Raw genomic sequence first — 27,879 nt, 5'->3', positions numbered from 1 at the left:
ATTTTTGACAATTTTGCTAGGTTTTAAGTTTCGACAGCCTTGTTGGCTGCTATCGCGATAAGATAAACAGATATAGGAGCGCTGTCTGCAGCGTTAATTAGAAACACTGACAGCGATATGCCAGAGATAGCGAGAAATGACGGACGTTGAACTCCTGCTCGCTATTAAAGTGCTGTTTGCACACAATAGAGAGAGCTCTGGGCCGCATCCTAGAATCCTCGCGCCGCCGGCTCTGTGCAGACTGGGGGGGGCTACTGAACAGAAAACTAGCTTTAGGTGGAATTCTAGAAAATACATTGCGATGAACGCACCATAAAGGTGTGTATATATATATATATATATATATATATACAGACACACGCACTCGGGTGAAAACATTACTCACGGTTCAAATAAAGGCCCTTATCCGCTGTAAGATCAGAGGCATTCTCCTTTAATCACATTGCCCTGTAAAGGCTACTGACTCCCATCACGCTCTTCTACACCACGAAGCGTCCGGTCAGTTTCATATCCCGCCTACAGCCCCGCGCAGCTCCGGGGAGATTCACGCAAACCTCAGCAGTTCTGTGTTCAAAATACAAATCTCTTGTGCAATGTGTACGATAAAAACACGAGTGGCTTCTAGGATTTCACGTTTGCTAAACGGTGGAATGATACGCCTGGGACACATGTATAAAAAGTGTTTTTGGTGCAAAGTTTGGAAAAAAAAGTGTAATCTCCATAGTAACCAGTGGAATGTGGCAATAAACATGTTATTGGTTGGCACAGTGAGAAGACCAATACATTCAGGAATTGCATGCCAAAGGGCATGGTATACTAAACGGGAGCCCGAGTATGTGCTGGGTACAGCGAGCAGCGTCTCGAGTTACACGGCACGTGTATATACAGTGCTCTATATGTATAGATTTTATATGCAAAGAACTAGATGTTTTTATAATCAAACACAAAATGTAACAATTTAATATATCTAGTAAGAATGTTTCGGATAAATATTATGCTTACTCCGCAGTAAGGTCGGAACCGGTGGAAAGCGATGTAAGAGTAACCAGCACTGAATTATTTCCGCACTGCCGGACCAGGCAGACATTAAATTCACATACAGATCCGCGCATGCGCAGAAATGTATATGTAATACGGCTGGAACGGGTTTAATAAATGCAAAGTAGAACAAGTCTGCAGAACGCTCGCGGCCTTATCAGCTTCGCTAATCACATTATTCGCGGATCTGCCCTCGGAGGCTCTACGCGAATTTCATGTCAAGTAAAGGGTGGAAGACCAGAAGTAAAAAAAAAATAGGAAATAATTATTACGGCTAATAATTATCTGAAAGAGAAGCCACAGCGCCTGCCAGAGACAGAGCACAATGTACAGCTTCTAATTATTATTAACGCCGAGCACATCGTGAAGCCTCTGGGCGAGATCGGCTGGGCTGCTTCTTCTGCTAGACCCAAAAGTTGGAGGAGAAGAAAGAGTTTGGGGCGCGTAGGAAGTCTGCGTATGACATCACACAACGAGAGAGCAGAGTATGATTATCATGAAGCCTACGGGGCGTATGGAAACCCATGCCAGCCATGCCAGCCTCACCCAATCTCCACCGGGCTGCCCCCAGGAGCCATTCGCACCCAAACAGCATTAAGAAAACACCGACATGCGTTATACGAGACACAGCGCTTATTTACGCATGGAAAGCATGATGGGAACTGCAGTCCGGCTGATGAAGGGTCTCAGCGCCCTGGCCCTGGATAATGCTACGGCTTGCGGTTAGCGTACGTCAGGCTGGCACGGGGTGTCCTGCGTCTCCTAGTGAAGATACCCCAGGAATCAGGATGATGCGCCGGCTGCAGACGGTATGGCTGATGGGCTCACTCGCTGTCCTAGTCCCCTAAACTCACCACACAGGGGCCCGGTTAACACTTTCATGGCTGGCACCTTAAGCATTCTTAGCTGTGCCGTGTAATCTTCCAGGACCGGACGGCCAGACCTCCTCTTTGCAATCATGTATTTTGGGGCCTTTTTGGGCTCCTACATCCATACTGACCTGACCTCGGTACTGCCCAACAAATCTACCCCAGGGAAACTAAGTAGTTAAAGTGAGAGGCAATATACAGAGAAATAGAGCAGAATGGACGGATGTGGGGGGCGGGGGGTGGATGAGGAAGGAGCCAGATACAGATTTATCAGTTTAATAATCGCTCCTGGAAAAACCCAGACAGGTAGATAGAACTTCAGGACTGCAATTACTTCCCCCGTCAGATAAAGCAGTTTTATCAGGCACTTATTTCTGACATTCTTAAATCGGTTTTCTATCTACAGCCGAGATCTAAACCAGCCAAGACTCAGAGGTGCGCATCCAACAATGGCGGAAAGTCCATGGCCCCCGTGCACACGCGGACATGTAACCGGCACCCAATCCGCACCAATCCGCAGCCAAAAGGGGAAAAAACAAACATTTTGACAAATCTGACAAAACATTAGTTTTTTTTCATGTACATGTAAATAAAAAAATATATCTCTCTCCACGGCCATTTCCATGTACATGCCCCGCTTCAGAGTAATATCTAGCGAGGCAGAGATAAGATCGCAGCAGCTGGGAGATCTCAAAAGAAATACTTTGGGATGCACGTGATCCATTCAATACAATGACTGTGAGAGTCACCAGATAAGATCAGCATTCAAGCCTGTCCCGACTCTCTGATTCTATCAGGATGTGAGCGCATAATGGAATATTTTAAGCTTATCTGGCTTCACATCGCAGCTCGCTCTTATCCTGCGCACAATCTGGGTGGGAACCAGGCTTCAGAAGATGCACCTTTCACATTAGTCCTCCCCTCCTCATCCTACGTATAAAAATGATTCGCATGATGGCAAGCCGTGTCCTCCTGGACAACGGGCAGCCTCCGTCTCCGGCAGGGATCTGGCCTGTGGAGATAACATTGCGTGTGACCGTAGGTACAGGCAATATTCCTTCTGAAAAGCAAATGTTCCCAGTGCCGGCGTCACGGTGTCAGCGCCGGTAACCGGCCAGGCAAACCCATCTACCCGAGCAAAAACCTCGATCACCTTTAACCTTTCCAGGGCCAGAGAGGAGAGCAACGCTCCATGCGAACGGTTACTTGCCAATTGTTCCTGATCCAGAACAAAGAGATAAAGAAGGGATCCAAAAAGACCTGAACTCATGCAGACCACCACAAGAAGAAGCAGCGTAAAAGTATAAACCATTAAAGAAAAGCCGACCAAATTAGACTCAGCAGCAATAAATCCCTAAAAAAAGCTACAAACTATTTATGTTTTGCCAAGTTAAGGACCCTTCCTTACTTTAAATAGCTGGAGTATTGTGGAGTATGGAGTGTAACCATAACGGGTATCGTATTTCTAGCGGTCATTGGGGGGGAAGTCATCTTGTGTTCCTAGCAGATTACAAACACAACGGGCAACCCAGAAATAAAGGAGATATTCTGTTTATTGAATATAGTTTAATGAAGAGTATTAAAGGTTGACTGGTTTCTACCAACTCATGGCGTCCGCTGTAAACGCAGAATGCGGGCAACTAGCCAGATGTAACGTGCGCCTATGGCCAGCGGCATGAGATGAAACACGATGGCTTGGGTTTGGTTCCCGGGCTCTGCTTGCACCTGATGTGTTTCATCCATTATTATTATTATTATTATCTTTTATTTATATATCGCCAACAATTTACGCAGCGCTTAACATAATATAACGGCAGATAATGTTCATCACAGGTGAGCTCTGGACTCTGCCAGCCACAGAGGGATGATCCGGTGTGACTCCGGCCACCCACCGGCACTCTGACCAAGACACGGAGGACAACCTACAGCCACCATTACACTATAACCCCCCGGCACGTTGGAAAAAAGACTGTCCAGAACTGGCTACAAGGAAGCCGAGCGGCCAATGAGAGACTGCGCTGCGGGTGCCATGTATATCCACAGTAAAAAACAAAAAACATACAGCGGTTTATTTATCATTCTCAACATGCACAGAACGTACGCATCTCAACAAATGTATCCACGTGCCACATCATAGCATCCAAAACTTATAGGGACACGCCAGTCATTCTCACGTCCGGCTGTCTCTGCCCACGTGGTGTACCCGCCACCTGCCAGCGCCCGCTCTATGCGCATGCACACAAAGTAGCTTTTCTCATATGTATTGGCTGTATTTTGTGATATAAGTTGCAGAATGCCCGGTAAAGTACATGTGGCCCTTTAAGCAAGATTCTGTTCCAGTCCGGCACCTCTGTGTTCTGACAGCTCGGAACCGGTGCATCAGGAGGAATTGAGCTCCGTGACCTCAAAGCCGGTGGGATGAGTTCTAGAAAGTGGTAACAGTGGGCCCACCGGTCCCGCGCCCCCCAGAACACACGCAATACCATTACAAGCAAAATCTGGAGATGCCCCTTTAACACGGCTCACACCAGGCCAATTTATTATTATTTATTATTAATATTAGTAAGCACTGGATTCTTGCTTGGTTTTGCGTATTTATTGGCCGGCCCGGGAATCTGAATGTGTAGATATATTGTGTGCTGTGCGTCTCTTAGCATGGAGCGGCCCCACCTACAGCAGGTGTCTCATTAATGCTCAGGGGAGGTTTGAAATTGCTTGACAGTCTCTTTTGGGTTCAGATGTGAAGCGGTCTCGCTGATACAGCTCCCTGGTAAGCCATAAAGCCGTGAAAAATGAGACCGGACTCGCCAGGTTAGGGTCGGGACTCCGACGTGCCGTCGGCAGAGCGATAGACGGCCTATACCTGTGCGTCAGATATATGAATAGAGTTCACTGGGTGTGCGCTCTCGCTTTATTCTCATCACTCACAGCCCTGGCTGAAGATGGGTTACTGCTCCCGGCCACCGCGGCCCCGGAAGAGCCTGAGGCCTGGCCGTCGGCATGGAATGGAGGTCAAAAAGTGATTTTTCTATAGATCTGTTCTCTCCTGACTCTATTCACGGGGTGATGATAGGACGCGGACATCAGCCAACAGCACATGACTTGGACAGCTGATAGTCTACACAGCCTCACACATGGGACTCTTAATGGTTCACGGCGCAATAAACAAACGCGCAGCGCTCGCCAAAATGCACACGGCGCTCTTAACCCTTTGAGAACCAGATCACTGAATGGTGAATTCAAGTCAAGACTCTGTTCAGCAAACCCCCTGCCTAGCACTTCCCACCAAATAATATAAGCTTAAGCATAGCCCCCCCCCCGGTCTTTTTGCTTCTGTTTGGAGATATTGAAAGTCAACACAATGACCAGCAGCTTCTCGGGAGACGCGATGAAGTCAGCACATGCGCGTAACCCATTTGCTCTTCCTACACTTTTTGAGCACGTGTGTTAATAAGCACACACGTGACGTAAAAAGCCATTTGACCGACAGATCTCTTACTTGCTGATTCGGCGCCCCGTCCAGTATCTAAACGTCTAAACAAACAGCGGCTCAGCGGACACCTGGACTTCAGCAAAGACAATAACTTGTAGAACTCATGGCATGTAGCCCCCTTCAGCAAGGCAGAAAGACCACCCATCACGGGCTCTCAATACTGCCAGCGGCAAATGTTCTTAAAACTTCTAACAAAACGAAAGAGATGGCCAACCTGTACCTAGCCAGATCCAACTCCCACCACGCTCTGCCAGAAAACAAAGGCCTTCGTCTGAAGACGGAAGACGTTACACCTACAGCCCTGGCAACCCTAGAATGCCACACGGGTTCAAGAAAACAAAAATCAACGCACTTCATCATTTAAATGAAAAAAAAAATCAGATTGTTGAGCGGTATGGGTGACCATATGTTTAACCCCTTTGCTGCCAGGTGCTCGAGTGCCACTTACAGAAACGTTATAGCCTCGTTTAAAAGAGGGCAGTGCCAACCCGCAGGGACGCTCTTTTCAGGGCAACAAAGGGTTAAATCAAGCCAGCTGAACGACGGCCTGCAGTCCTGATATAGTCATATCTGGACAGCAGAAATATCGTGGACATACTGTTACACGCCTGGATTGAACGGTTTAGGGCAGATAGGTGCTATTGTGCCCCTGCCGAGTGACGGGCATTGTTTGATTGTGGCACGCCAGGCCGTCTGTCCAAAGCATATGGCAGCAGTGACCACCACAGGGGCAATAGTGACGTCTCTAGATTGTAAGCTCGTTTGAGCCGGGCCCCCCTCAACTGTTGTCTCTGTTAGTCAATTTGTTATATTTCATGCTACTTGTTATGTCCTGTCCACCCACTGTACAGCGCTACGGAATAAGTCTCATAAATCACCCGCCACGAATGCTATGTTCACCAACCCTGTGCTTAATGTACAGCATACTGCACTCTCTGCCACACAAAACCCCAATTTTGAGTTCTTTAGCCACACGGGATGGCAAACTATAGTTTTCAGAAGTTAAGGGGTTAATGTATTATTTGGCCCCTTCAAGCAGCCCACATGAGGCTTACAGATATTTGCACCCGGAGAGGAAGGCAGCATGCGCAGGGAGCCCAAAACTTACCGCTGGCAAAACTCCATGGGGACTGGTAACAGAAGATGCCACCAGTAACTACAGCCTGAAACCCTTTCATTGCCAGAGTGGGTATTAGGAGCAGTAGCCATGCAAACAGGTTATCCCCTGGACCAGAAGAAGGCACAGCTGGCAAACACAAGGCATTAAGGCTGGGGCAGGAGGGGCAGAATGGGCAGGAAGGTAACTTACGTTTGATCTGTCTGGGGTTGCTCTGTTTTCTTCTTGACATCTCTTTTCGGTGTGCAGTCGGGGTGGCCGAGCAGGGGGAGGGCAGTAGGTGGAAGGCAGGCTCAGGCTGTCCTCATGCCCACGCAAGCCCTCTACCCTTGGCACAGACAGGGGTTGGCAGCAGAATCACGGCACAGCGATAAGCCACATGGGAGAGGAGGAAGGGGTCCTGCTTGAAGCCCCGCCGGGGGTTAGATGCCCTCCTGAGAGTCCGGTGCCAGGCTTAGGAACCTGGGCAGTCCTGCGGTGCAGACCCGTGGGTATCCAAGCTTCCAGTATGTTGCCTGCCAGTATCATCCAATAGAGCAGCTTACTGGGAATGAATGGGCACAGCTGGCTGATGTCCCGGGGGCGGCAACACCCCAGACTGCCCCAGCTGCGGAGTATCAGGGGGTCCAGAGGGTGCTTTCCGTTTGACTACTTCTACGTTAACACAGGTGGATCCCGATTCCCCGTTTTTTTCACGGATGCCCTGTCTACCAGTCCTTTAAACGATGCGGGCCAGCTGGGTACAGGCTCGGGGTAGGCTGCTGGCTATGCGTGCCAAGCGATGCCCACCGGGCGGACGCTCCACAATTGTTACTTTCTCAATGGAACCTGATATGTATCGAACCCGAGGAGTGCAACATTCCAAACGGGGCGTGACGAGGGAGGGACGAAGACGCAGGTAGGAGGGGGCTAAGCCTCAGTGCCATCCCACCAGGGCCGCCTAGCTGAATGCGTAATTACGCAAGCACAATGCAAAAAGATAGAGCACTTTCACAATCGCTGCTCACTACGGAAGCCGGGAGGAGTCTGCGCGTTTGTAGCATGAACTCATTTGGCAGCGCATTGTGAAGCGGCCGGTGTAGGCACACTCCTCACTCTTCATTGTTTGATTTGTCTGGCTTGTCCTAAGTACCCTAATCTCTGTGCCCCCTTTTTCTCCCCCTGATGCCCCTCTTTTCTAGGAGCTCAGAATGTCTCAGGGTTCTACAGCCCCCAAAGCCCCAGTGATGTGTATAGAAGCAGTTCTGATTGTTTATATACAATCTTTACATACAATGAATACACTTACACTGAGTGTTGTGTATATAAACAGCAGAGAACGTGTTTCTAAACATGCCAGTAACATAAACAGATAACAAAGCCCTGCCCTCCAGCCACATCTCTATCCTCACCCCTCGGACATGAGTCTCCCTCTTGCCCAAACGAAATACAGACCGGGCAACCCGGGCTAAACTTTACCCTCCGGCCTCGGCCAGTCCTTGAGAAATTAAAAGTAATCTTCGGGGTTTTGAAACCAGCGAGATTTCGATTTGGCAACAAACAGGGTTTGCTTTGGCTGCGGCCCAAATGGTATTAGAAAATATTTTATTGTGTTATATGATATAATGCAATAAAAAATGAATATATAAACGATATATAATTATATGATAATGCTGGGCATGGGGGGAAGGTGCGTTAACATGCTGCACAAAATGAATGGCAGTAGCCAATAGTACAGCGCTGCAGAATAGGATGGCGCTATATAGATCCATAATAATAATAATTATAACGCCTTGTGCCAAAGGGTCCCAAATTCTGGTCTCTCCCTGCCGTCCTGACACACGGCGAGAGTCTTGAGCAGCTCACCCCCTAGTGGTAAAACCATCCGCAGCCCAAGTGACTGCTTCAGCGGGCAATTCCCAAATTTACTAAAGCAATGCGAAGTGGAAAGATAAAGCGTAATGTCGCTGTATTAATAATGCTGGAGGAAGGGTCTCTTGTATCATCTGATAATAACTGGAGATTTGCTCAGCTCGGAGAAACAATTATTTCAGAATTCAAAGAGACTTTTTGCAGAATCGCCGATCGGCCCCATTCGGCCCCTGTCTAGTCACCAGTTTCTCCTGCTGTAACTTTAATCAGTCGTTGGTCTCATCTTAAATTCAGGAGCCATGTGCCTACCCCATGCATGTTTAAATTCCCCCACTGTATTAACCTATACCACTTCTGCTGGGAGGCCGTTCCCCATATCTAGCAAGCTCTCTGACTCTAAGGGCTTGAATGACACCAGAGTTTTTCCTCTGAGAACAGCTAATGATTAGAGATGAAATTTTCTGCTCACCACATGACATCATAGGCGCGCGGGTTTTATGAAATACATTATTACGTCTTTAAAATGGGACTGATTTACGAAGACTCCCAGCCGGCCTTAGCCTTTGGTAATGCGTGGCAATAAAAAGACTTTAATATGTACACAGCGCTTGTTTTTCACACACTGGGCCGTGTTTATCAGGCGCGCGATACGATCTTCTGCGGGATAAGATCTCTGCATTGTGTGGGCTGATTCATCAAGCAATCCACCTCATATATACTAACCAAGCCTGATAGCATCTAGAAGAAGATAATATCGTGCATCTGACGTGTGTACTCAGCCGAGTTCCCACTTCATTAACCCCGCTTGTGCCGACGGCCATTCCAAACCCTACTGTTGGCACCAACAGGTTACCCTTGGCAGCAGGGCTCTGGACCCCCCGTCTCGAGAAGATTTATCAGAGCGTTAGCTCTACTGCACCCCTCTCCGGCACGTTACTGGTAAATACAATAAGAGGCAGCGCAGAACTTCCTCTTTAAGGTGTTATCTCGGAGAAATAACTTGGTGATATTACACGGCACCAGGGAGTCTGATTAGACAGCCCACGGAACGGCCAAATCTATGACATCTCCAAGGCACATGACCTCAGCCCGTATATATATATATATATATGTATATATATATATACCCCCCCCCCGGGCTTCACATATATGTGCACACAGGAGAAGCCGATGCTTCCAATACCATCTTACACCGCAAATAAATAAAATATTTCTCCTGATATCTATATCTATATATATATCTATAAATATATATATGCTGCATGTATTCCGCTTTACATCGGTGTATCTATCACCCAGTCGGTTAATAAACTAATATAACCTAATATATATAAATATATACATGAAGAAAATGTATCGATTACATAAAGTAAATCATTTATCTCTAAATGCCTTATTTAATGGTGTAAATGATTAAAAGTCACATAAAAAGTCTTGGTAAAGCTCTCCTCCTCGGCTCATCCCCTACAATAAATATATCCCTTTCTGAGCGTTTAAAGTATTCGGAGGGTATGTAGAGTTACTGGGGGCAAAACTCCAGGGGTGGCAGAGGGGGCATCTCCTCGGCCCGCTATAAATGCAGCCTCTACTGCCTAGAATATATTTTTTCTAGTGCTTCGTTGTTGGCGTGTGAACCGATCCACTGGAAAAAAAATATTCCCAATATAAAGGTAAATAATAATAATAATAATAATAAGTTCTGTTTTGTTGTTAGTATTATTATGAATAATAATAATAATAACAAAATGGAAGTTTTTATGGAAATGGTTGTTTTCGGCAGTGAAATTTAAGTTGCGGTGTTAGTTGTTCGGGTTTTGAGGTTAAAGTGTGATAATAAGAGGGGTACGATGCCGTCCGCGTCAGCCTTTAATTACCGATGGATGCCCGTCGATAACTCTCCTGCCTTCAGGAACATTAATGTTATCGCGGCATTTACAACGGCCGGGAGAAAGCACGGGGAATTCTCTCAGCCGGCACATCGGATTGTAAATGGCGCAGGGCAGTAGTCGACTCTTCCGTCTGAACATTTTTAATGCAACATCAAAAGAAAATGCCTGCCAATCAAAGCTCCAGAGAACCGGAAAGCTTTAGATACGGGAAAAAAAAGGCAATAAAGATTAGTTTTATTGTGAGTAGCGGGTAGAAAATTAGCTTTCTTCCAAGCACAAAAACAAGATTAATAAGGAAAAATAAAATGGTATTCCCCTCCGTTGTGAGGAGGGCTGCGGATTGGATTTACCTCGCTGGGGCAGATGTGCCGATGAAAGTTTAGCATTATGGAATGACGGGGTATGGAAGAAGCCGGATGATACAGCGAGGTTACGATTTTGCCGCAATCAGACAAGTAAGCTGGTAATCGTGTGGCCCTTGTGCTGTAGATGGAAGGAGAATTTAAGGGTATTTAACCCTTCAAACGCACAACTAGGTTATCATCTCTCCATTAGATATAATGCTCTGAAAGGTCAAGGCGCCATCCTACATATCGCCGAAGACCAAGACTTTCTGTAACACCCTCATTCCAGGGGAAACCATTAATATTGTAATTTCTGCAATAATTCATGGGGTTCTGTTATCAGGACAAAAGGCCAGCGTGCGCAGGTATTTTAGGATATACCGCACCTTCACGTCAGTCTTTAATTCATCGAGTGGTCATGGGGGGCAGGTGTGGGACACGGAGCACAATAACCCTCAGGTCTTCAACGTGTACTCTATTGTCAGGCGTCTATTGTAAGACCGCTATGTATTCCAACTGGCTACATAGGCCTATACTGGACTATACTTACATTTTAGTGCCCGCGGGGAGCCCACTAAGACCACTGGGACCCTCTAGTTTGCATCTGTTACACCAGAGGTAGCCCTTGTCTTGAGAAATAGCTGTCAATCACCAGTGAATGGAGATTTATGACATAGAACTATCTTCAGAATCCAATGACCTCGCGCGGCAGGCTAATGACAGATATATCGTAATAATGGGATATAACTGGCGAGAATGAAAAAAACCTTTCAGATAAGTAAGGAGAGGTGGCCTTTGTGCTCGGTGTTGTGCCAGGAGACAGGGCTAAGGGGCAGAGCTTTACTGAGACTTTTTAGGCGACCTCCTGACCTCGCACCTCCGGCACAGAGCTATGGCTGTTCGGAGCCATTGCGATATATATAGAAATATAACATGCATACCTGCTATACTGCTGTATCTCATACACCTGATATGTACCGTTTCATAAAGTTTCCTATAATTTCCAGTGTCTATCGGTAGACGGTGAATTCTCTTAAACGGGGCCTGGAGGAGAACAGAAAAGAGATCTGACCGGCCGGTACAATACAGAAGCAGAGAGACGAATGTATTAAACGTATAAAAACTGGGGCCGCTGCTGCCGCCTGTTGGCGAGAAAACATTAAGCATGGAAAGGATCACGGGACACGCATGGGTCCTGTTTTCATGTGGCTTTGTGCCACAATTTCCATTTTGGTGCTAAAAGACAATTTATTTGGCAACAAGAGGCCAAAGTCTGGAAGGGGGGGGTATGTGCCGGGGGGGGGTATGTGCCGGGGGGGTGTGTGCCGGGGGGGTGTACATTTTTATGCAAATGCCTATAGGTACACAGCCTTTAATTAACTTGCTTGTCACCGATCCAGTGCATCCATCCAATGATTCAAAGATGGCCCGGGAAAGTTACCCTGCTTGAAAGCAGGTGAGCAATCACAAACTCCTCAACCTAAATTCAAGAAGGACATTAAGCCATACACAACAACGCTGACGACTGCTCACGCTCAGGATGAATTATTCAAAATAACACCTTTTACCATTTTACGTAGAAATTACATCGTTTCAGCTCATATTTTATTTAACAACATTATAAAGAGGCGTTTTGAGTCATACAAAATTACAATATAAAAAAAGGCATTTATGCATTTACTGCTTTTTTGGACAAAAAAATATCAAAATAAAATCTTTTGAATTATGCATTGCACCAAATAACTAGAATTATTATTATTATTTTTTTTATACAATAACAATGTACTTTAATGATACATATTAACAGGTGAAAGCCTTGCGTGTTTCTTTGTTCCTCAGGATCTGTGCAGAGTACTCAGTGCCTTAGAATGGTCATGTTACCGTAGGACCAGCGTAAATGTCCGTTGCACCTGAGTTTGGATTTATCTTGCTGACATAATAATATTACTTAAAATAATAATAACAAAAAATAATAAAAATAATAATAAAATCAGAAAGATTGTGGATTAATTGTAACACTGTACCGGCACCGGACAATTAACATTTCAGTCTTTTTTTTCACATTACTTGTCCTATGAACAAATAGCACCATGGATTTTTGTTTTTAAAGCAAAGGATTCTGGGAGTGAGTTACAGTAAGACCGACAAGCATATGGTAGTGTTAAAAAAAAGCATGTTACGTCCTACTAATGCTATGGGCGCTATTACGCGTTAACGGGTTAACCGATCATCTGCTGGTGGCTTTTTTTTTTAGGGTTTTGGCTTCCGTAGCAGTGAATGTGTTAACAGCAGCTGGGTTGAGTGTGTGTGTGTGTGTGTGTGTGTGTGTGTGTGTGTGTGTGTGTGTGTGTGTGTGTGTGTGTGTGTGTGTGTGTGTGTGTGTGTGTGTGTGTGTGTGTGTGTGTGTGTGTGTTAGAGAAATACGGATACAGTCTAAATGTTTACAGTGGTCACAGGAATGGAGGATAAAGATCAAAATACAGTAGAAGTATGAGACCAAGACAGGGGTTTCTCCAAAAGAGCTCTCGCTACGTTATACGCTTAAAAACTATTAAAGAGTATTACAAAATATTCACCGTCTAAACAATTATGGAAATAAAACACATTTTATTTGCATTTGATGTTATTTGGACTGAGAGCTAACGGGAAAGGCTGTGCCCGCCGTGGCGGCAGAGCTTGCGTTTGATCTGGGTACGGCGTATATTGGTTTCTTTGGTATAACGACCAGTTGCTGTGGACTACGACACCCAAGACGCTGGAGAGCCAGCGAAGCCTCTCTTTGTACGTTGCACAGTGTGGCAGAGAGACGAGGCTGCCTTGGTTACAATCATTGGATAATTTTGCTACATTTTTGTTTAATATCTTGGCTTTTTTTTTTTTCCTTCTTTGCCAGTAACGACTATCGCACCATTTAGAAATCATACATAAGAATACAAGCACCAATTCATTCCCTTCCGAGGGTATCAGAAGCATTTGTTACGTTAGATAAAAAGCACCGTGTGTCACGTTAAAGCTGAGGGGTATCGATGTAAAGATTAATGCATTAAGCCAGAGAAATGTTAGAAGGTTCTGTGTTCTCGATGTGTTAGTAGTGAGAGAGGAGATCTTGAATAATCGCAAATGGCCAATGATCCGTCTCCAATGACGGAGATCCCGTCAAGCAAGAAAAGAGTTAATAAACATCACACTGGAATTTCAACCACACTCACTTGCATCATTAAATGTAATAATCAGTCCAGCTCCTTTACGAACCTATAAGTGCATTTGACTTTAGTGAGTTTTCCATGTCGGGATATTTTCGGTGCAGAGAGTTAATGGCTACCAAGAAATGACGCAAGAAGTTCGCCAGCGTCTTAGTGAAGTTCTGAGTATAGCCGGGAACGTTAGCCCTTCGCCCAGAAAGAAAAGGAACGAGGAAATTATGTACAATGGCGAATCCGACGATCTGCCGGTCCAGAGCTTTGGGAGATCAAATCCCTCACTGAAGCTGCAATACGATGAACCGAGTGCGTGGAAGCAGATAATAGCAAACTGAACTATTTTACACGGGCAGGCGGCAGTGCAAAGTTTGGCAAAGCTTGACGGATAAAATAAGGTACAAAAAGAATCAGTAATTTTTTTTTATACAAAAGTTTGTTGATGTTTCGTTTGTCCATAGTTTTCTTTCTTCTTCTATTGCGTTCCTTGCTTCCGTCACAGGGAAGAAGTGAAATGGTCCGGTATCATTCTGTAACATCCCTCCTTAGAGGGATTTTAAAGCTTGTCAGTCTTTGCCCAAAAAGCTGACTTAGCAAATTGTTCTGTGATTCGGCGGTCCTGTAACTCGACGGCTCAGTGACTCTCGTGCTTTGTCCCAGTTTGCGCTTTTGCGAAGAGCTGTTCAGAGAAAGGGCAGAGCTTTTAGGCGTGAATGGCTGTAGGGTTTTAGTCTGGAACACCTTTTTGCACTTGTATTCTCCGTTACTGGGTCGAGCGCTGACTTTCTTCTGGTTGTGTGAGTCAAACAGGTTTTTTTTCATTTGTCCGCTGATCCCCCCCGTGTGAGGCTTGTGGGACAGCCGGCCACAAGGTGCCTCCTCTTTGCTTTCTGACTGTGGGCTCATCCATTCTGTTTTCTTCACGCTACCAGATGCCTCATTCTTCCCACTCCCCACTAAATTGATCTTTTTTTTCTTTACCTCTCCAGCCATGTTCTCCCGGGAAGCTGAGCACCCTTTGTGAGCTGATGCCTTGTGCTCTTTACGCTTCTTGGGGTGCAGCTTGGAGGGTAGTGTCGCTGAAGCTCTGTCAGCTGACTTAATGGATTCCACATCATTTTGCTTTGAAAGGCACACAATGGGTTCTTTTTTGGAGAGCTTGTGGTGGCTTTCAACTGTCTCCTTCAAAGTGCACGAACCACTATCCTTTGTTACAGAACACGTCTCAGATACAACCTTCGGCTTTGGTGTATAGGATTTCACTCCATCCTCACCTCCCGTTGTGGTCCTGCTGTTTACCTGGTTGGCTAACTTGTTCTTTCTTTGACCTCTTGAGTCTCTGAGGGAAACACTTACATCAGGAGAGTCTGGCTTTGCTTTACACAGTGCTAGATGTATATCCGATCCATCTAATGGAAGTGATTTCAGTGCATCCTCTTTTTCCGGACCCACAGTTTCATTTCGAGAGCAGCATGAGTCTGTAAGAGAGTCCTCGGTGGAAGACACGTCTTTGTTGGATGCAAACACTTCTTCCTGCTCATGGGACAGCAGGTGGCAGAGAACGTCATCTGAACCCACCAATGGAGATGAAATTCCAATTTCAGAGATTTCAGCTTCCTGGGGTGATGTTTTATGCGTGGCTTCAATACTGTCCTGGTATGTTGGGTATAAAACCGGTGGTTCCGTTTCTTTGGAAACTTCAGAATCTTCAATGATAAACGTTGTCTCTTTCTCTGTTTGAGCAGAAGAGGCTTCAACATCTGACACGTTCATCTTCTCACGAGCGGACAGCTTTTCACCATCCTCATCTTCTTCTGGCATCTCATTAAGTAGAGGTGATGCGGGACATGAATCCGTTGGCATCTCCAGACTATTCTCGTTACTATCCTGGAGATCTGCATTGTCTGTGGCCATATATTCTGTCTTTACGGTTATTTCATGTGCGTTTTCTGCATTGTCTTTCAGTTCTTTATCCAAGGCTATTGCGTGTAAGAGCACTGGGGTCACACAACGAGACTGCTCGCTGCTGTCTTTAAGGTCTGTGTCAGCTATGTCAGGTTCAGAATAATGGAAGCGTTTTTGTTTTTTGCATGGAGGCATGCTCTCATTTGGCGAGGACCCTTTTGCTTTATCTTTAGCTTCTTTCCCGACACCCGGCCTCATGACACCTCGAAATTTAAAAGTCATGCTCCCCCCAATCAGATGCTTCTCCATGTGTCTGTCGTACTGTTCCTTCTTGGAGAATGTATAGTTGCACGTGCTACAGATGAAAGACTTCTTAATAACATGCATGACATCTGCACACAGTTCACACGCATAAAGCGTGGTGTGTTTTATTTCGGTATCCTCGGACAACTGATGGTCGTTGTTAAGGTGGCTCCTTAGTTCATGAACTTCTTGGTAAGATTTGGGACACTTGTGACATAAAAAGATTTTCTGGAGACTGTGAACCACCAGGTGCCTTTGTAACTTGAAGGGCTTTGGGAATTGTTTTCCACAGTGGTGACAATCCCTGGATGGATCTTTGCAATGGGGATGGATTGCTGGATTTTTGTGCACAAGGTCATTCTTTTGTGTATTTTCCAAAGAGGGGCCGACAGACAGTTTGGCATGAACAGAGCTCTTTGGTGTGCAGAGGGTGCTGTGCTCTGCTTCTTTCTCACTTACGTCGTCCTTGTGGTCTTTTTGAGCTTGTTTTATAGCCGCTGGGCTTTTGTCCTCGGATTCCGAGGTTTTTGAGGACCTGCCGGGGGTTCTATAGATGAAGGTGCTAAGAAATGTTCTCACCATGGTGTCTTCAGCAAAACAGCCCGGGATGCCCATCACGGTTTTCTGGGCCTGCCCTTTCCGGGCAAACTGTGTGGCGTGCTCTCGTAAGTGCTCATTGTACATCCAGACGTCAGAGATTTCTTTTAAGCACATTCCACATATCCACAGGCCGGCTTTGTTTTTTGCATGCTTGTCTTTCAGATGATCACGCAGCTGCTCTCGAGAACTAAACTTGCGCTGAACACACATGTAGCAGGTAGGTGGAGGCGAAGGGTTGTGAGTAAGTTTATGGAAATCCAGTTCACCCAGCGTGAGGAACCACTGGAAGCACACTTTGCATTTGTACTGCTTCTCCTTTGTTTTGATATTCACATTGCTGCGATTTCGCACCTGCCTTTTGCCGTCCGGTTTATTTTTGCTCTGTCCTTTATGGTGATCTGGCTTGTGTGGGATATCTGTTCCATCCACGTCCGACTGGTCAGAGTCATCTCCACAAGCGCTGAAAAAAGACAGTTCCCTCATATCGAATTTAGCACTAAGCATTTTCATGTCAATTGTAGGAAACTCGGGGAGACTTGCGCCTTCGCTTATTTTGCAGTCGTACACCTCATCTAACTCTGAATCTGGTATCGTTGAATTCAGATCTACAATGGAATCTTGCGATTCTTCAGGTGACTTGAAAAGGACATCTTCAAAGGAAACATCTAAATCTTTTTGCCCTTGGTGTTCACCCATCAACATTGGAGCACTAACATTTTCCAACCCCTGGTTTTGTTGTACAAATGGTATGATTTTGTTATCGACGGCAATCATTTCCTTCCCGGCACTAATCTGACCATACTGCGAGTCAGGTTCTATTAGAGACAAACCACAGCCCATCAAAGCAGAATCAACCGAAAGGTTTCCAAATCCAGGTGGAAAATCTTTTATTTGGGAAGACCGCTCCGGTTCAATGAGATCTATATTTTTAAAGTCCGTTTCAAATGGCGGTGTTTGTCTTTTAGCCCTTTTGCCATAAACGCGTGTGCATTTCCTCCTAATAAAACTATCGTCTCTTGGAAACAGCTGGGAAAATGTGTTGTCATCATCAAACAAGCTATGGAGATCGGGTACCACATCTTTCTGAACATTAGACACTGGAAGATCTTCTTGACCGTACGCTGATTCTGTTACAGGCACGCGTCCACCTACAATATTTTTTGAAGCCTCTTCATTCATTGGGGTTTCTTCTTTTGACGGCAATGCAGACTCTATTTCACAAACATTGTTTACTTTGTGCTCAGCTTGGCTTTTGAAACCTTTTACCCACGTTGGTTCTCTGTTGATCTCCATATCCAAAATGCTGTTTACCACAGATTCATCTTCTGCTAAGTATTTTTGAGGAGAAACGTCCTTTCGGTTCGCTTCTGCCAACATTTTGTCGTTATCTGTAGCTTGTGTCCATGTAACCTTTTCTTCTGAAGCTGGAAAGGTATTCGACTGACCAATTGCCTTCAATATATTGGTTTTGAGGATATTTAAAATATCATCAGAGGGAACTTGAGAATCTGTATTTTTGTTTGGCACGGCCTTCGACTTCCTTTTTTTGCCGTTACCACTCGGTTTCTTTTCACAAGTGACCTCCATGCCACTCGTGTCATCCACCTGCCCTTTACTCTTTTTTTCTCCTTTGGATTTTGTTGACTGAGATCTCTGTTCTTCGTCAGACATAAAATATGGGGGCAGGATTTTACTTCCTTGCGTTAGGTGCCCTGTGGTTGCATTTTGGGAATTAGAATCAGAGCGTTCAGGGATTTTTACATTCTCATTTAATGCGCCTGCTTTGTGTGATATCGCATTTCCATCATTTCTCAGGCTATGCTTTGCAGCTTTGTGTCTTGTCAGGCCTGGCTTGGACCTGAACGACACTAAACAGATATCGCATGTTAGCGATTCAATGGCCTTCTTTTCTTTTACAGGACTGTTTCTGGCAGGAATACCAATCCGTTCCAGTATTTCTTTGCTCTTGTCACCATCTAGAATGCGGAGTACTCCGTCAATAACAGAGTCCATGTCATTGGTGCATTTTCTCTCGGGGTCACTAAGACCATTGCGTTTTTCATCAATCAGGCTGTTTTTGGAAACTTGAGCAGTTCCTTCCTCTGTAGCCGCTAAAGTCTGATGGCTGTTCAGTTCAGCCAAACCTCCCTCAGTAATGTCCATCAGGTCACAAACCAGGGCGGCGTTAGACCTATCCTCACTGGGGAATGGATGGTTTGCATGGACACATTTATCTTGGTTGACCCATAAACTTTCATCTTTCTCACAACACAGTGGCTGCTCTGTAATATTTTGCATAGCTTCTGTGAAAAGTTCAGTGTTCAAAGTTGAATAATTCTGGCTCTGTGATGTCGTATAAACTAGGTAATCATCACCACTGGGCATTGGTTGACCCTGAAGGAGGATATCTGCTACGGAACCAGTCTGCTGTTTGTAATGAGGACATTCCAGTTCAGAGCAGACACACGGGGACAAAGTCCCATCAGCCTTTGGCAACTTCAGACCATCGATTTTTGTTGAAGGCTTTGGGCACACCTCAAAGGACGTCATACATCTATCCTTTCCAAGGTAAAGCAACATTTCTGCTCTGTCCATTGAATGTTTTTCTGATTGGTCTTTGGTGTCATTCATTTTTTCTTGAGACTGTTGGCCGTCTGTGACTTCTTCTCCAGGACACAATATATTTTGTTTTGGGATAGACTGCTTTAATGGAAGATGTGCCAACAGATCAAAGTCTAATGGCGAATGATTTGTAGGACTGATCACATCTTGAAACTGTGTTTCATAGTTGATGTTGGTTTCGGCCAAAGCTTTCTGATGGCTGAAGTGCATAGAAAAGTGTGTGGATGATTCCTTGGAATATGCGGAGGCGTCTGAATTCTCTTTGCTCAATGGAACTACCTCTGTGCACAGGTGATCTTTTTCTTGAAATACATTAATACCCTCTTTTTGATTCTCTGACCTTCTAAAACCAGAGGCATCATCATCCTGAACTTGGGAAACTTGAAGGGTTAGGGCACCTTGAAGCTGATATCCATTCGACATATCCGTTGAGTTGATTTCCATCGCATCAGGTACGGTAAGGTTATTCTTTGAAATTATGCTAAAAGCTTCAAATGTTTGGCTTATTTTATGTTTAGCTGCCTTGTTCTCCTCCTTCTCATCAAGATCCTTTACCAGGTCATCCAATTTCACTCGCTGTTGAAATGGAGTCTCGGTATCTTTGTTGTGAAGCAGCTGCCCATCTTGTGCTTGTCTGCTTGTATCAATATTTTTTACAGCCGTTCCCATACATTCATTTTCTGTGTCAAGTGCAATGTTATTTTCTGTCCCGTTGGTAAAGGATTCAAAAATCACAGTAGAACTAAATTCATTGTTCCCTTCTGCATCCAATTGTTTAATATTTGCCGAATTCATGTTTGTTTCTGGAAGATTTGTTGTTCTTTCAAACTCGATCAAGCCTATGCTTTTGTCCAACGTCTCCTTTGAAGAGTCACTTTCTAATTCTAGATGAGATGATCCTGCTAACGACATTGGAAAGCATGGCATGAGCATTTCTTCCTCGTTATTTTTGGCTGTCCTTGCCACAAATAATTGTAGCTGTTGGAGTGGATTGTCTGATGATTCTTGAGCAACTGGGGATTTCTCAGCAACAGTGCCTTCTTCTTTCTCCAAGACAGGCATGTCAAGGTTCTTTTGGAGTCCCAGACTGTCTGTAGGTACTTCTTTCCCATCCGTAGTTGAACTATTTTCAATGTACTCTACTGCTGGCAGACAGCTTGCCATTTCAGCATGGAGTCCTGGTTCACATAACTCCCTTTCATGTGAATTCTCATTTTTCACGGACGGGGTGCTCATATTTAATACTGAAACCCCACCGTCCTGCAAATCGAGTTGTGAATTTATCTCTGGAACACTCTGAAATGGCTCCAGCTCAGGTGGCTCGTCAAACCGTTCCTCTAGCTGTTCTTTTTTAAGAAATAGGTGTTTAGGGTCTTTGGGCTCACTGGTGTTTTCACCAAACTCTATATTCTTTTCACTATTAGAAAGCAGAGTCCCAGCTGTCAGTGCTTCTGTGACTGGGTCATCTCCAGAGAATGTTTGACATTCAGGTTGGTTTCCGACATCATGCAGGCAAGCATCAGTCGGCGATTGGTGGCCGCTATGTATAGGATTTATCTCTTGTAATGACTGCAGATCCTTTACCCCTTCTTGGTGCTGGTCACTTGGCTCAGTAGGACTAAATGCTGATTGAGGACTTGTTTGTGGTTTGTGGCACTGGATACTGGAACTAAAGGTGTCAAACTGAACCGGGCAAGTCCAGTTTCTTTTGAGGCTGCCACAATTACTGTCAACTTTCCCAACAGCGTGGCATTCCTCGATGGTTGTATCGATATTAACTGTGTGATTCAAACCACTTAGATGATCAAGATTTTCTTTGTAATATACGTTCTTGGTGTTGCTTTCGAGGGCGTTTACTGCTGAGTGTGAAAAGTGGACGGCCGCGTCAGCGAGTTCGCTATTAACGTGAGTTTTGGAGCATTCCGGTGAAGAAACATTGTTCTGCATTTTGTTTGTTTGAAGCTGATTTTCTAGCTCTGTTACAAGCCTTTTGATTTCTAGCTCATCCTCTGAGATGTTGTTTATGTATTGAGCATTGTAATCGGACACGGATTCTGACAATGTCATGGGCATTTGTCCAGATGATGCGGACATCTGTTCTCCGTACTTCCCTGAAGCTTGATTTTCCATCACTTGAAATGGGGTGATGTTGTTGGATGACATAGGTTGACCGTCTTCTATGATGCCCCAGCTCTTTCCTCGCAAAAACTGTGGATACTGTTGCTCAAAGTGGGGTGACTCAGTTGCTGGATCACTGGAACATGTATAAGGCATGTAATTGTCTTTTGGAGCTGGAATATTGCTGAACAAAGGCGCCTCAAAGTCTGAAATTGGCAGCTCGGTGAATATGGATGAAGAGTCAAAGGAAAGGGGCGATGACACTTTATTATCGTCGTCATTTATATGGTAAGTTGGCAATTCTGAACATTTACCTTCAAAAGAATTACTACTGTTGCTGGGGTTCGTTTCACTGAGATATAGCTGTCCGATTTCAGAGGAATCCATGGTTCTGTTTTTCAGAAAAGGGCTATTACTGTACAGATCCGGCAGGTTTTTGGTTTCTGGAAATGAGTGATTTTCGCTGGTGTAGGCCTCGTGACTTTTCACAGGGAAGATGGCGTCTGCCGATTTACCACTGTAACACGAAACAGGCATCGGAAACTCTTTAGGATCCTTACAAATTCCTTCCTTTAAGCCGTTAGAATCAGAGTAACTTCCGCTGACTTCAGAGTTAAGTTCTGGAGGAACAGAAGGCGAGACATCGACCTGCTTTGTCTGAAAGTCTATTGTATCCGCGCGGAAAGAAGAAAATGGCTGTGCCACATTGTCTACACCATGTAACAGATCAGGTGGATAATTGTCATGCGATAAGTTGCTGGCTAATATTTCCTTGTGGTGCATGTTTATCGTTTGATGCTCATCATGTGCTCCATCGAAAAACTGTCCATCTGCACTTTTTATGCAGTTTTCTTCCTGGAGGTAAGCCTTCTCGTTTTGTTGCTGTAGTTTTTCACTATCCATAAAATGTGTTGAATTGTTTAACTTGGATGGGTATACCTTTGAGCTTGCAAGTAGGAACCTAGCAGACCCAAATCTCTTGGTTGTTTTGGAAAGTTCCGCTTGGTGAAAGAAAGCTTCGGAAACATTTTCTTTGTAGAGCGGTCTTACGAGATTTCGCTCCACTGTTACATTTTGATTGGACGAGGTCAGGCTTTTATGCCTCACAACAGTCTCCGGTTCATTTTCAGAATCAGTCCGTTCAATACTTTTGGGGCTTGACCAAGTTTCGCTTGAGATACTTGTACTCTGGTCGCTGCTGGTTGAAGACTGGCTGCTTCTTCTTCTAATCCTGCCTGAGGTTTCTTTTTTTGTGGTTCTCAAGTCTTTACTTTGCAACTGGAACCTTGTGGCTTCTCCCATTCTCCATTCCTTCTCTCTCGTCCTTCCACCCCTCGTTGGGTGATCCCGATTAAAACTGTACTTCAGTCTGCCATTGAGCTGGTTTTTGCCATGTATATCTGCTTCATCCCCTGAATCTGAAATGTAGTCATATTCCCCAAAGGTGTGGCCTTTAGCTGGAGGGAAAAGTCTTTCTGTCACCAATGAAAACTGAACATTTTTGTTGCTCTTTACGTGTAATTTATGAAGTTTATTTTTCTGTTGCACAATTTTATGGATTAGCTCCTTACTCCATGTCCCATTATGTGATTTTTTCCTCTTGGCATCCTTCATGCCAGGCCTACGTGGCTTCTGGTTTAATGTGGCGAGAGACTCGATCGGATCTGCTTTTGCTCTTCTCCCTTCAAGAGACACCTTGGTATCTTTCTCTTCATAAAATTCAGCATTACTTAGACTTTTGTCAATATTCCTTTTCTCATCTAATTTGGTACAATTTTCATTGTCAACATTTTTTAGCAGGTCACAATTATCTGATATCATTTGTGGTGGGACATCCTTTGTATTGTTTTTCTCAGTTTCCAGAGTGTATGGACACACAGTTCCAATTTCGGCATTTTTATGTTCATTCTGTTTTGTTGTATATCTGTTGCTTAAAGGAGGTTCAGGCTTGTTATTTTCCTCATATATATGCGAGAACAAATTATGACAAGTTTGTTTTTCCTCCACAATACTTGGTCCTTTTTTGGTTTCTGCGGAATCCTTCACCTTGTAAGGCTGGCCGGTAGCAATACCTTTAGATGCAGACAGCTCATCGTCGACAAAAACATCAATAAAGCTACTGTCTATCTCTGGGTTGTCCACTTGAAACTCCAGACCATTTAATGCTTCCGTGATTAAACTGTCAAGTTTGGCATCATCCATTTCTAGCGTGTCACACGCTGTCAAAGGCAAGGAATTTGATATTAAGCTGTGGAAAATATTAGCTTTTGCAGGATCATCTTTGGGATCTCCCTTGACTTCGCTATCAAGGAGATAGTCGATTACTTTATTGAAACCGACCAGGTGGGGGTGAACTTCTGCCTGTCCTTTGGCCAAGGGTAACCCAGATATCAAGTGAGATGACTTGATGGCGTCTATAGTTTGTTTCTTGACTTCTGCGCCTTGTGTGGAATCCTGAAGAGTAGAATTTAAGCTACAATACTGTCGGTGCTCAAGGAAAGATGACAGATTGTTGTAGTTCTGATCACACTGTTTGCAGGTCAGGATGACATCCAGCTGGTCCAAATTTGTACTGCTCAGTGAACTTGCCAACAAGTGGTGAGAGGAGTAAGGAGGTGGTGGTGGAGGCTCATTTTCGAAACCATCCAGACACCCTCTTTCAGTTTCAGTGCTTTGTTTTGGGTATTGGTTTTCTTGAATGTTTTTAAGAAATGGTTCCTCCTTTGAGGCATCTGATAAATAATTGCAGTTCTTTAAGGATCCTGGATTGGGGTATATTAGAGATCCAGAACTTAATGGATCAACTACATGGAATGTTTTGCTTTCCACGGGGTGACATGGTTGATGGAAATACGGTGAAGATGTAAGTGTCGGTAGTATCTGATTGTCATCTGAACTTGGATTCACAGGGCTGCTGGACATGGGTGAGAGTGAGGAACATGTGCTTCCAGAGATGGGGTTGGTGGCAGGTGACGGCAGAGGTGACTCACAAGGAGAATCTGACGCTGCTTGGCTGGAATTATTTCTTAAAGATGATGTTTGCTGGATTGGTTGACTCAATCCAAACAAAATGCCCTTATTTCTCGAGTCACATATTTTAAGGCTTGCTTCCTTCACACCATCATATAAAATGCCATTAGTTGAACTGTAGCTTCCACTGCCTGCCTCAGACCTCTGTGAGGCAAGTCCATCAACTGTTGTGTGGTTTTTGGTGGGATAACTTGGTGGGATCTTCTGCGACAAGTTGGTGTTTGGCCACTCAGAGTTCCCTAGTGGGTAGGGTAGTTTTTGGCTCCCAATTTGCCTTGACACTTCAATCCGGTTTTGGCTTGGCATGGCAGATGTAAGATGGATCTGATGCCAAGGCATCTTGGGGTTTTTTAGTGCCTGTCTCTGATCAAGATTGGCCTGGCACTGGTAGGGTAAAGTATTTCCAGATGGGCTGGCATATGATACAGAACTTTGGTCCAGGGGTGGGAAAGTCTTACTTCCTGCATCCCAAGTCTGAGGTATTCTGGAAATGTTCTTATCAAAAGGCACAGACCCTTGGTTTACACTGTTGTAGACCTTGACGGGGAAGTGCACTTGGTTTAGAGACGTCTGTGGTATGTTCCTTCGTAGTGTGTTCCCTGGAGTCAGAAGTCTTTGACTGGGTGCAAAATCTTTAGCTGGCAGTTGCCTTTTTTTGAGTAACGATGGCACGTTATTACCATGTAAACTTAATTCACCATGAATAAAATGGGTTTGGCTTTCATGAAAAGTGCTTTGGGTTTGATCTATAGCACCAGAAGAAGTTACAGCAGTAGATGAAGAAATAGCACCATTGTGATCAGCGGAAGGATCGTTCCTTCCTGTGTAACATGGAGGTGTGGGCGGATGCTGTGCCCCCTGGGGTGCATGCAGGAATGGAGATTGCTGAGAAGCAATACCATATGCACGGCTGTCTGGCAAAGCATTACTGTACGATCCGTTGCTCTGTGGATCATCTGGTCCTTCTCTTGAAGACGACTGAAATGAAAATGTACCATGTGCCACCTGGCTTGCTGGCAGTGAAACATCTAAAAAGTCCTGGCTACTGGAGTTGTTGCAAAAAGAGTTCCCAGATGGCTCCTGCAAAGACTGAAAAGGGTATTGCAATGGCATGGTGCCAAAGCAATGAGAATCTGGTTTGTTGCCTTCAGGAAATGGACAGAGTTTTTGACCATAGTTGGTGGCACCAGAGAAGTTTTTTTCAGATGAACCCCAAGAGTTTCCATTTGGTTGAAATTCCAAGAAATGCAGCTGCCCATTAGAACTTGCTGTTTCGTGAGTGTTTCCTATCTGTGACTGTAGGTTTATGCCATGATGAGTCCTGGAAGCTGGAGCTTTTTGTGAGGTATAGTTGGTGGAGGTAAGGCTCGGACTGGACTCTTGGAAACACCGATTGAAGTTGAGATCTTCCTGCTGCAGCTCCGCCTCTCTCTCTGGAAGACTTGGGACATGAAAACGATAACTTCCCGAGATGGGTCCTCGACTAACTTCTAATTTTTTAGGTGGCGTCACCTTTTGCTGGGGGTAAGCAATCCCAATGGTAGGATTAGACCTTGAGTTGGTAATACTAAGTCTGTACAGCTGGTGCTGAGTTCGATCTCCCTTTCCAGACCTTTTGCTTTTGTCTTTTCCTCGACTTTTCCCTGTGGGGGACAAAGGGCTGCCTTTACTGTTTGTCCACACAGCATCGTTGGAAAACTTTGATCTGTTGTGGAGGGATTTGAAGTCAATCTTCCCGGCTTGTTGTGGTCTGATTACCGCCTCCCTTTGACTGTGAGTCTCTTTTTCCCTGCTACCATTTAGCTGAGGTGCCTTGTCGGTTCCACCACTGACGACACTTTCAGAACTGTCCGACACCCCACCAGCGGAACTGTCCACTGCATCATTCTTGGGGAACTGTTCATAGGTAGTGACTCTATCAGAGTCTTTGGGGCTGGGTTCTTTGCTGTTGATGACATACACATGCTTTGTCTCTCCCGTCATGGTATTACTCAAAAAGGATGGACGGCTCTTGGCACGTCAGTCACCTTTGCTGTACTCATGTTCCTTCTGCGTGGCTTGAGCTCATTCATACTTCATGAAGCCTTATGTGCTGATGGCAGACAAGGGACTCCTGTTTTACTCTCATTGAAGTTGCTTAGAAGGCCAGGTCGAGAGCTTTGGTTCCAGTAGGTCCAGGTGAGACCTAAACACGGAAAGAATATTTATGAAAAAGGTGTACAGACAACAAGCACTGAGCAGCAAAGATAAAAACAGAATACACAGGCAATAGGGAATACTGTAACCAGAGCTTCTCCTTCAAGCAGAAGGCTCCCTGACCAAACCATTGCTAATATGCCAACTATATGTCACTATTAGGTGTGGGATGAACATTTCATGAACTCTCACTTTCATATCCTGATCTATTATGATTGTGGAACATAGTTCAACTCTTACATTTTTTTCCCTGGAGGCTGTGCCACGTACGGCCTGTTGTTTAACATGGGGATGTCAGCTGAGAGTCTGGAATATTTTTGTAACTGACAATGCCAATGAAAATTAAAAGTGATATAAATCACCTTTGCCTAGAACTCTAGTGAAGATGAATTAGTTTGCCAACATAAAAACTAATGATCACCAACTTTGTTTTTTTTTAAGTAATAAAAAACAATTTATGAGAACAACTGCAAACAAACCGCATATCCTATAAAAAGACACAGCTTGCAATGGCTCCATTGCTGTTATTGTAAATGAATGAGGAAACTTAAACAATGTCATTGCTTCCTGCAGCAGCTGACAGTCCCTTGTTGTAGAACCTTGGAATACAGATACAAATGGCTACAATTTATACGTATAAAAAAAGTAAATCAAAGAATAAAAAAAAGGGTGCATTGGAAATTCCAGTAAGATCTTTCGGAATGAATGTCTTTGCTGGGTGAGGCATGATGATGCCATTGCCCTGGTAGGGTGTATTCACATATTATTTAATGCGAGATAGACGTGCTTCACAGTTCTTCATGCTTTGGCTGCTGCTGAATGCCTTCCCTGGGAACAATCAACAGATACTCGTAAAAAGCAAACACCTATAATTTCTACGCTTGAAATGCGATTCTGGGAAGCATATCATCCTGCTCTAGGTAAATACAGCTCACCCCCTCTGCTTTTCCATTCATTTTAATATCACCGCCACGGCGATCTCCCCCTGGAGTTATCACTCAGAGTTTCAATGCTATCCCTCCAGTTACAGGTTTTCTTCTCTCCCTGCTGAGTTGACATAGCTGAATCCACAGGCAATCAACGTGCATGATATTAACTTGACAACAATCCCCTGCTTATGGCAAATCCAGCCGCGACTATAAAGTCTGTTTACTGCTGCTCAAATTTGCAAGGGCGTCCTGCCAAGATAAAATAGACAGACCTGGTCCCTGCCATATTATCACAGTTGCGGCCATTCAATGCTATAAAGAAGGTATTCGGAGACTGAAAGCTCAATCGCACATCAGGAAAGTAGAAAATAAAAAGCT

General features: G+C 44.7%; 2 protein-coding genes across 2 annotated transcripts in view; both read right to left on the bottom strand.

Annotated features, from left to right (window-relative positions):
• The window catches only part of ZFPM1 (zinc finger protein, FOG family member 1), a 60,887-nt gene extending 53,511 nt beyond the window's left edge, over window positions 1-7,376 (bottom strand). The window contains exon 1 of the mRNA XM_053448903.1: window positions 6,710-7,376. Coding sequence (XP_053304878.1) covers window positions 6,710-6,749 — 40 coding nt within the window. The 5' untranslated portion in view covers window positions 6,750-7,376. The remainder of the gene's footprint in view (window positions 1-6,709) is intronic.
• A 6,883-nt stretch (window positions 7,377-14,259) lies between these two features.
• Window positions 14,260-26,536, bottom strand: ZNF469 (zinc finger protein 469). Its single transcript, XM_053448654.1, has one exon. It carries the CDS (start codon window positions 26,357-26,359, stop codon window positions 14,324-14,326), a length of 12,036 nt encoding a protein of 4,011 aa, XP_053304629.1. The 5' UTR covers window positions 26,360-26,536; the 3' UTR covers window positions 14,260-14,323.
• Between the last annotated feature and the right edge of the window lie 1,343 nt (window positions 26,537-27,879).

This window comes from Spea bombifrons, chromosome 10 (assembly GCF_027358695.1).
Source record: "Spea bombifrons isolate aSpeBom1 chromosome 10, aSpeBom1.2.pri, whole genome shotgun sequence".
In the NCBI taxonomy this organism is placed as follows: domain Eukaryota; kingdom Metazoa; phylum Chordata; class Amphibia; order Anura; family Pelobatidae; genus Spea; species Spea bombifrons.
This window is presented reverse-complemented; position numbering and strand designations above follow the sequence as displayed.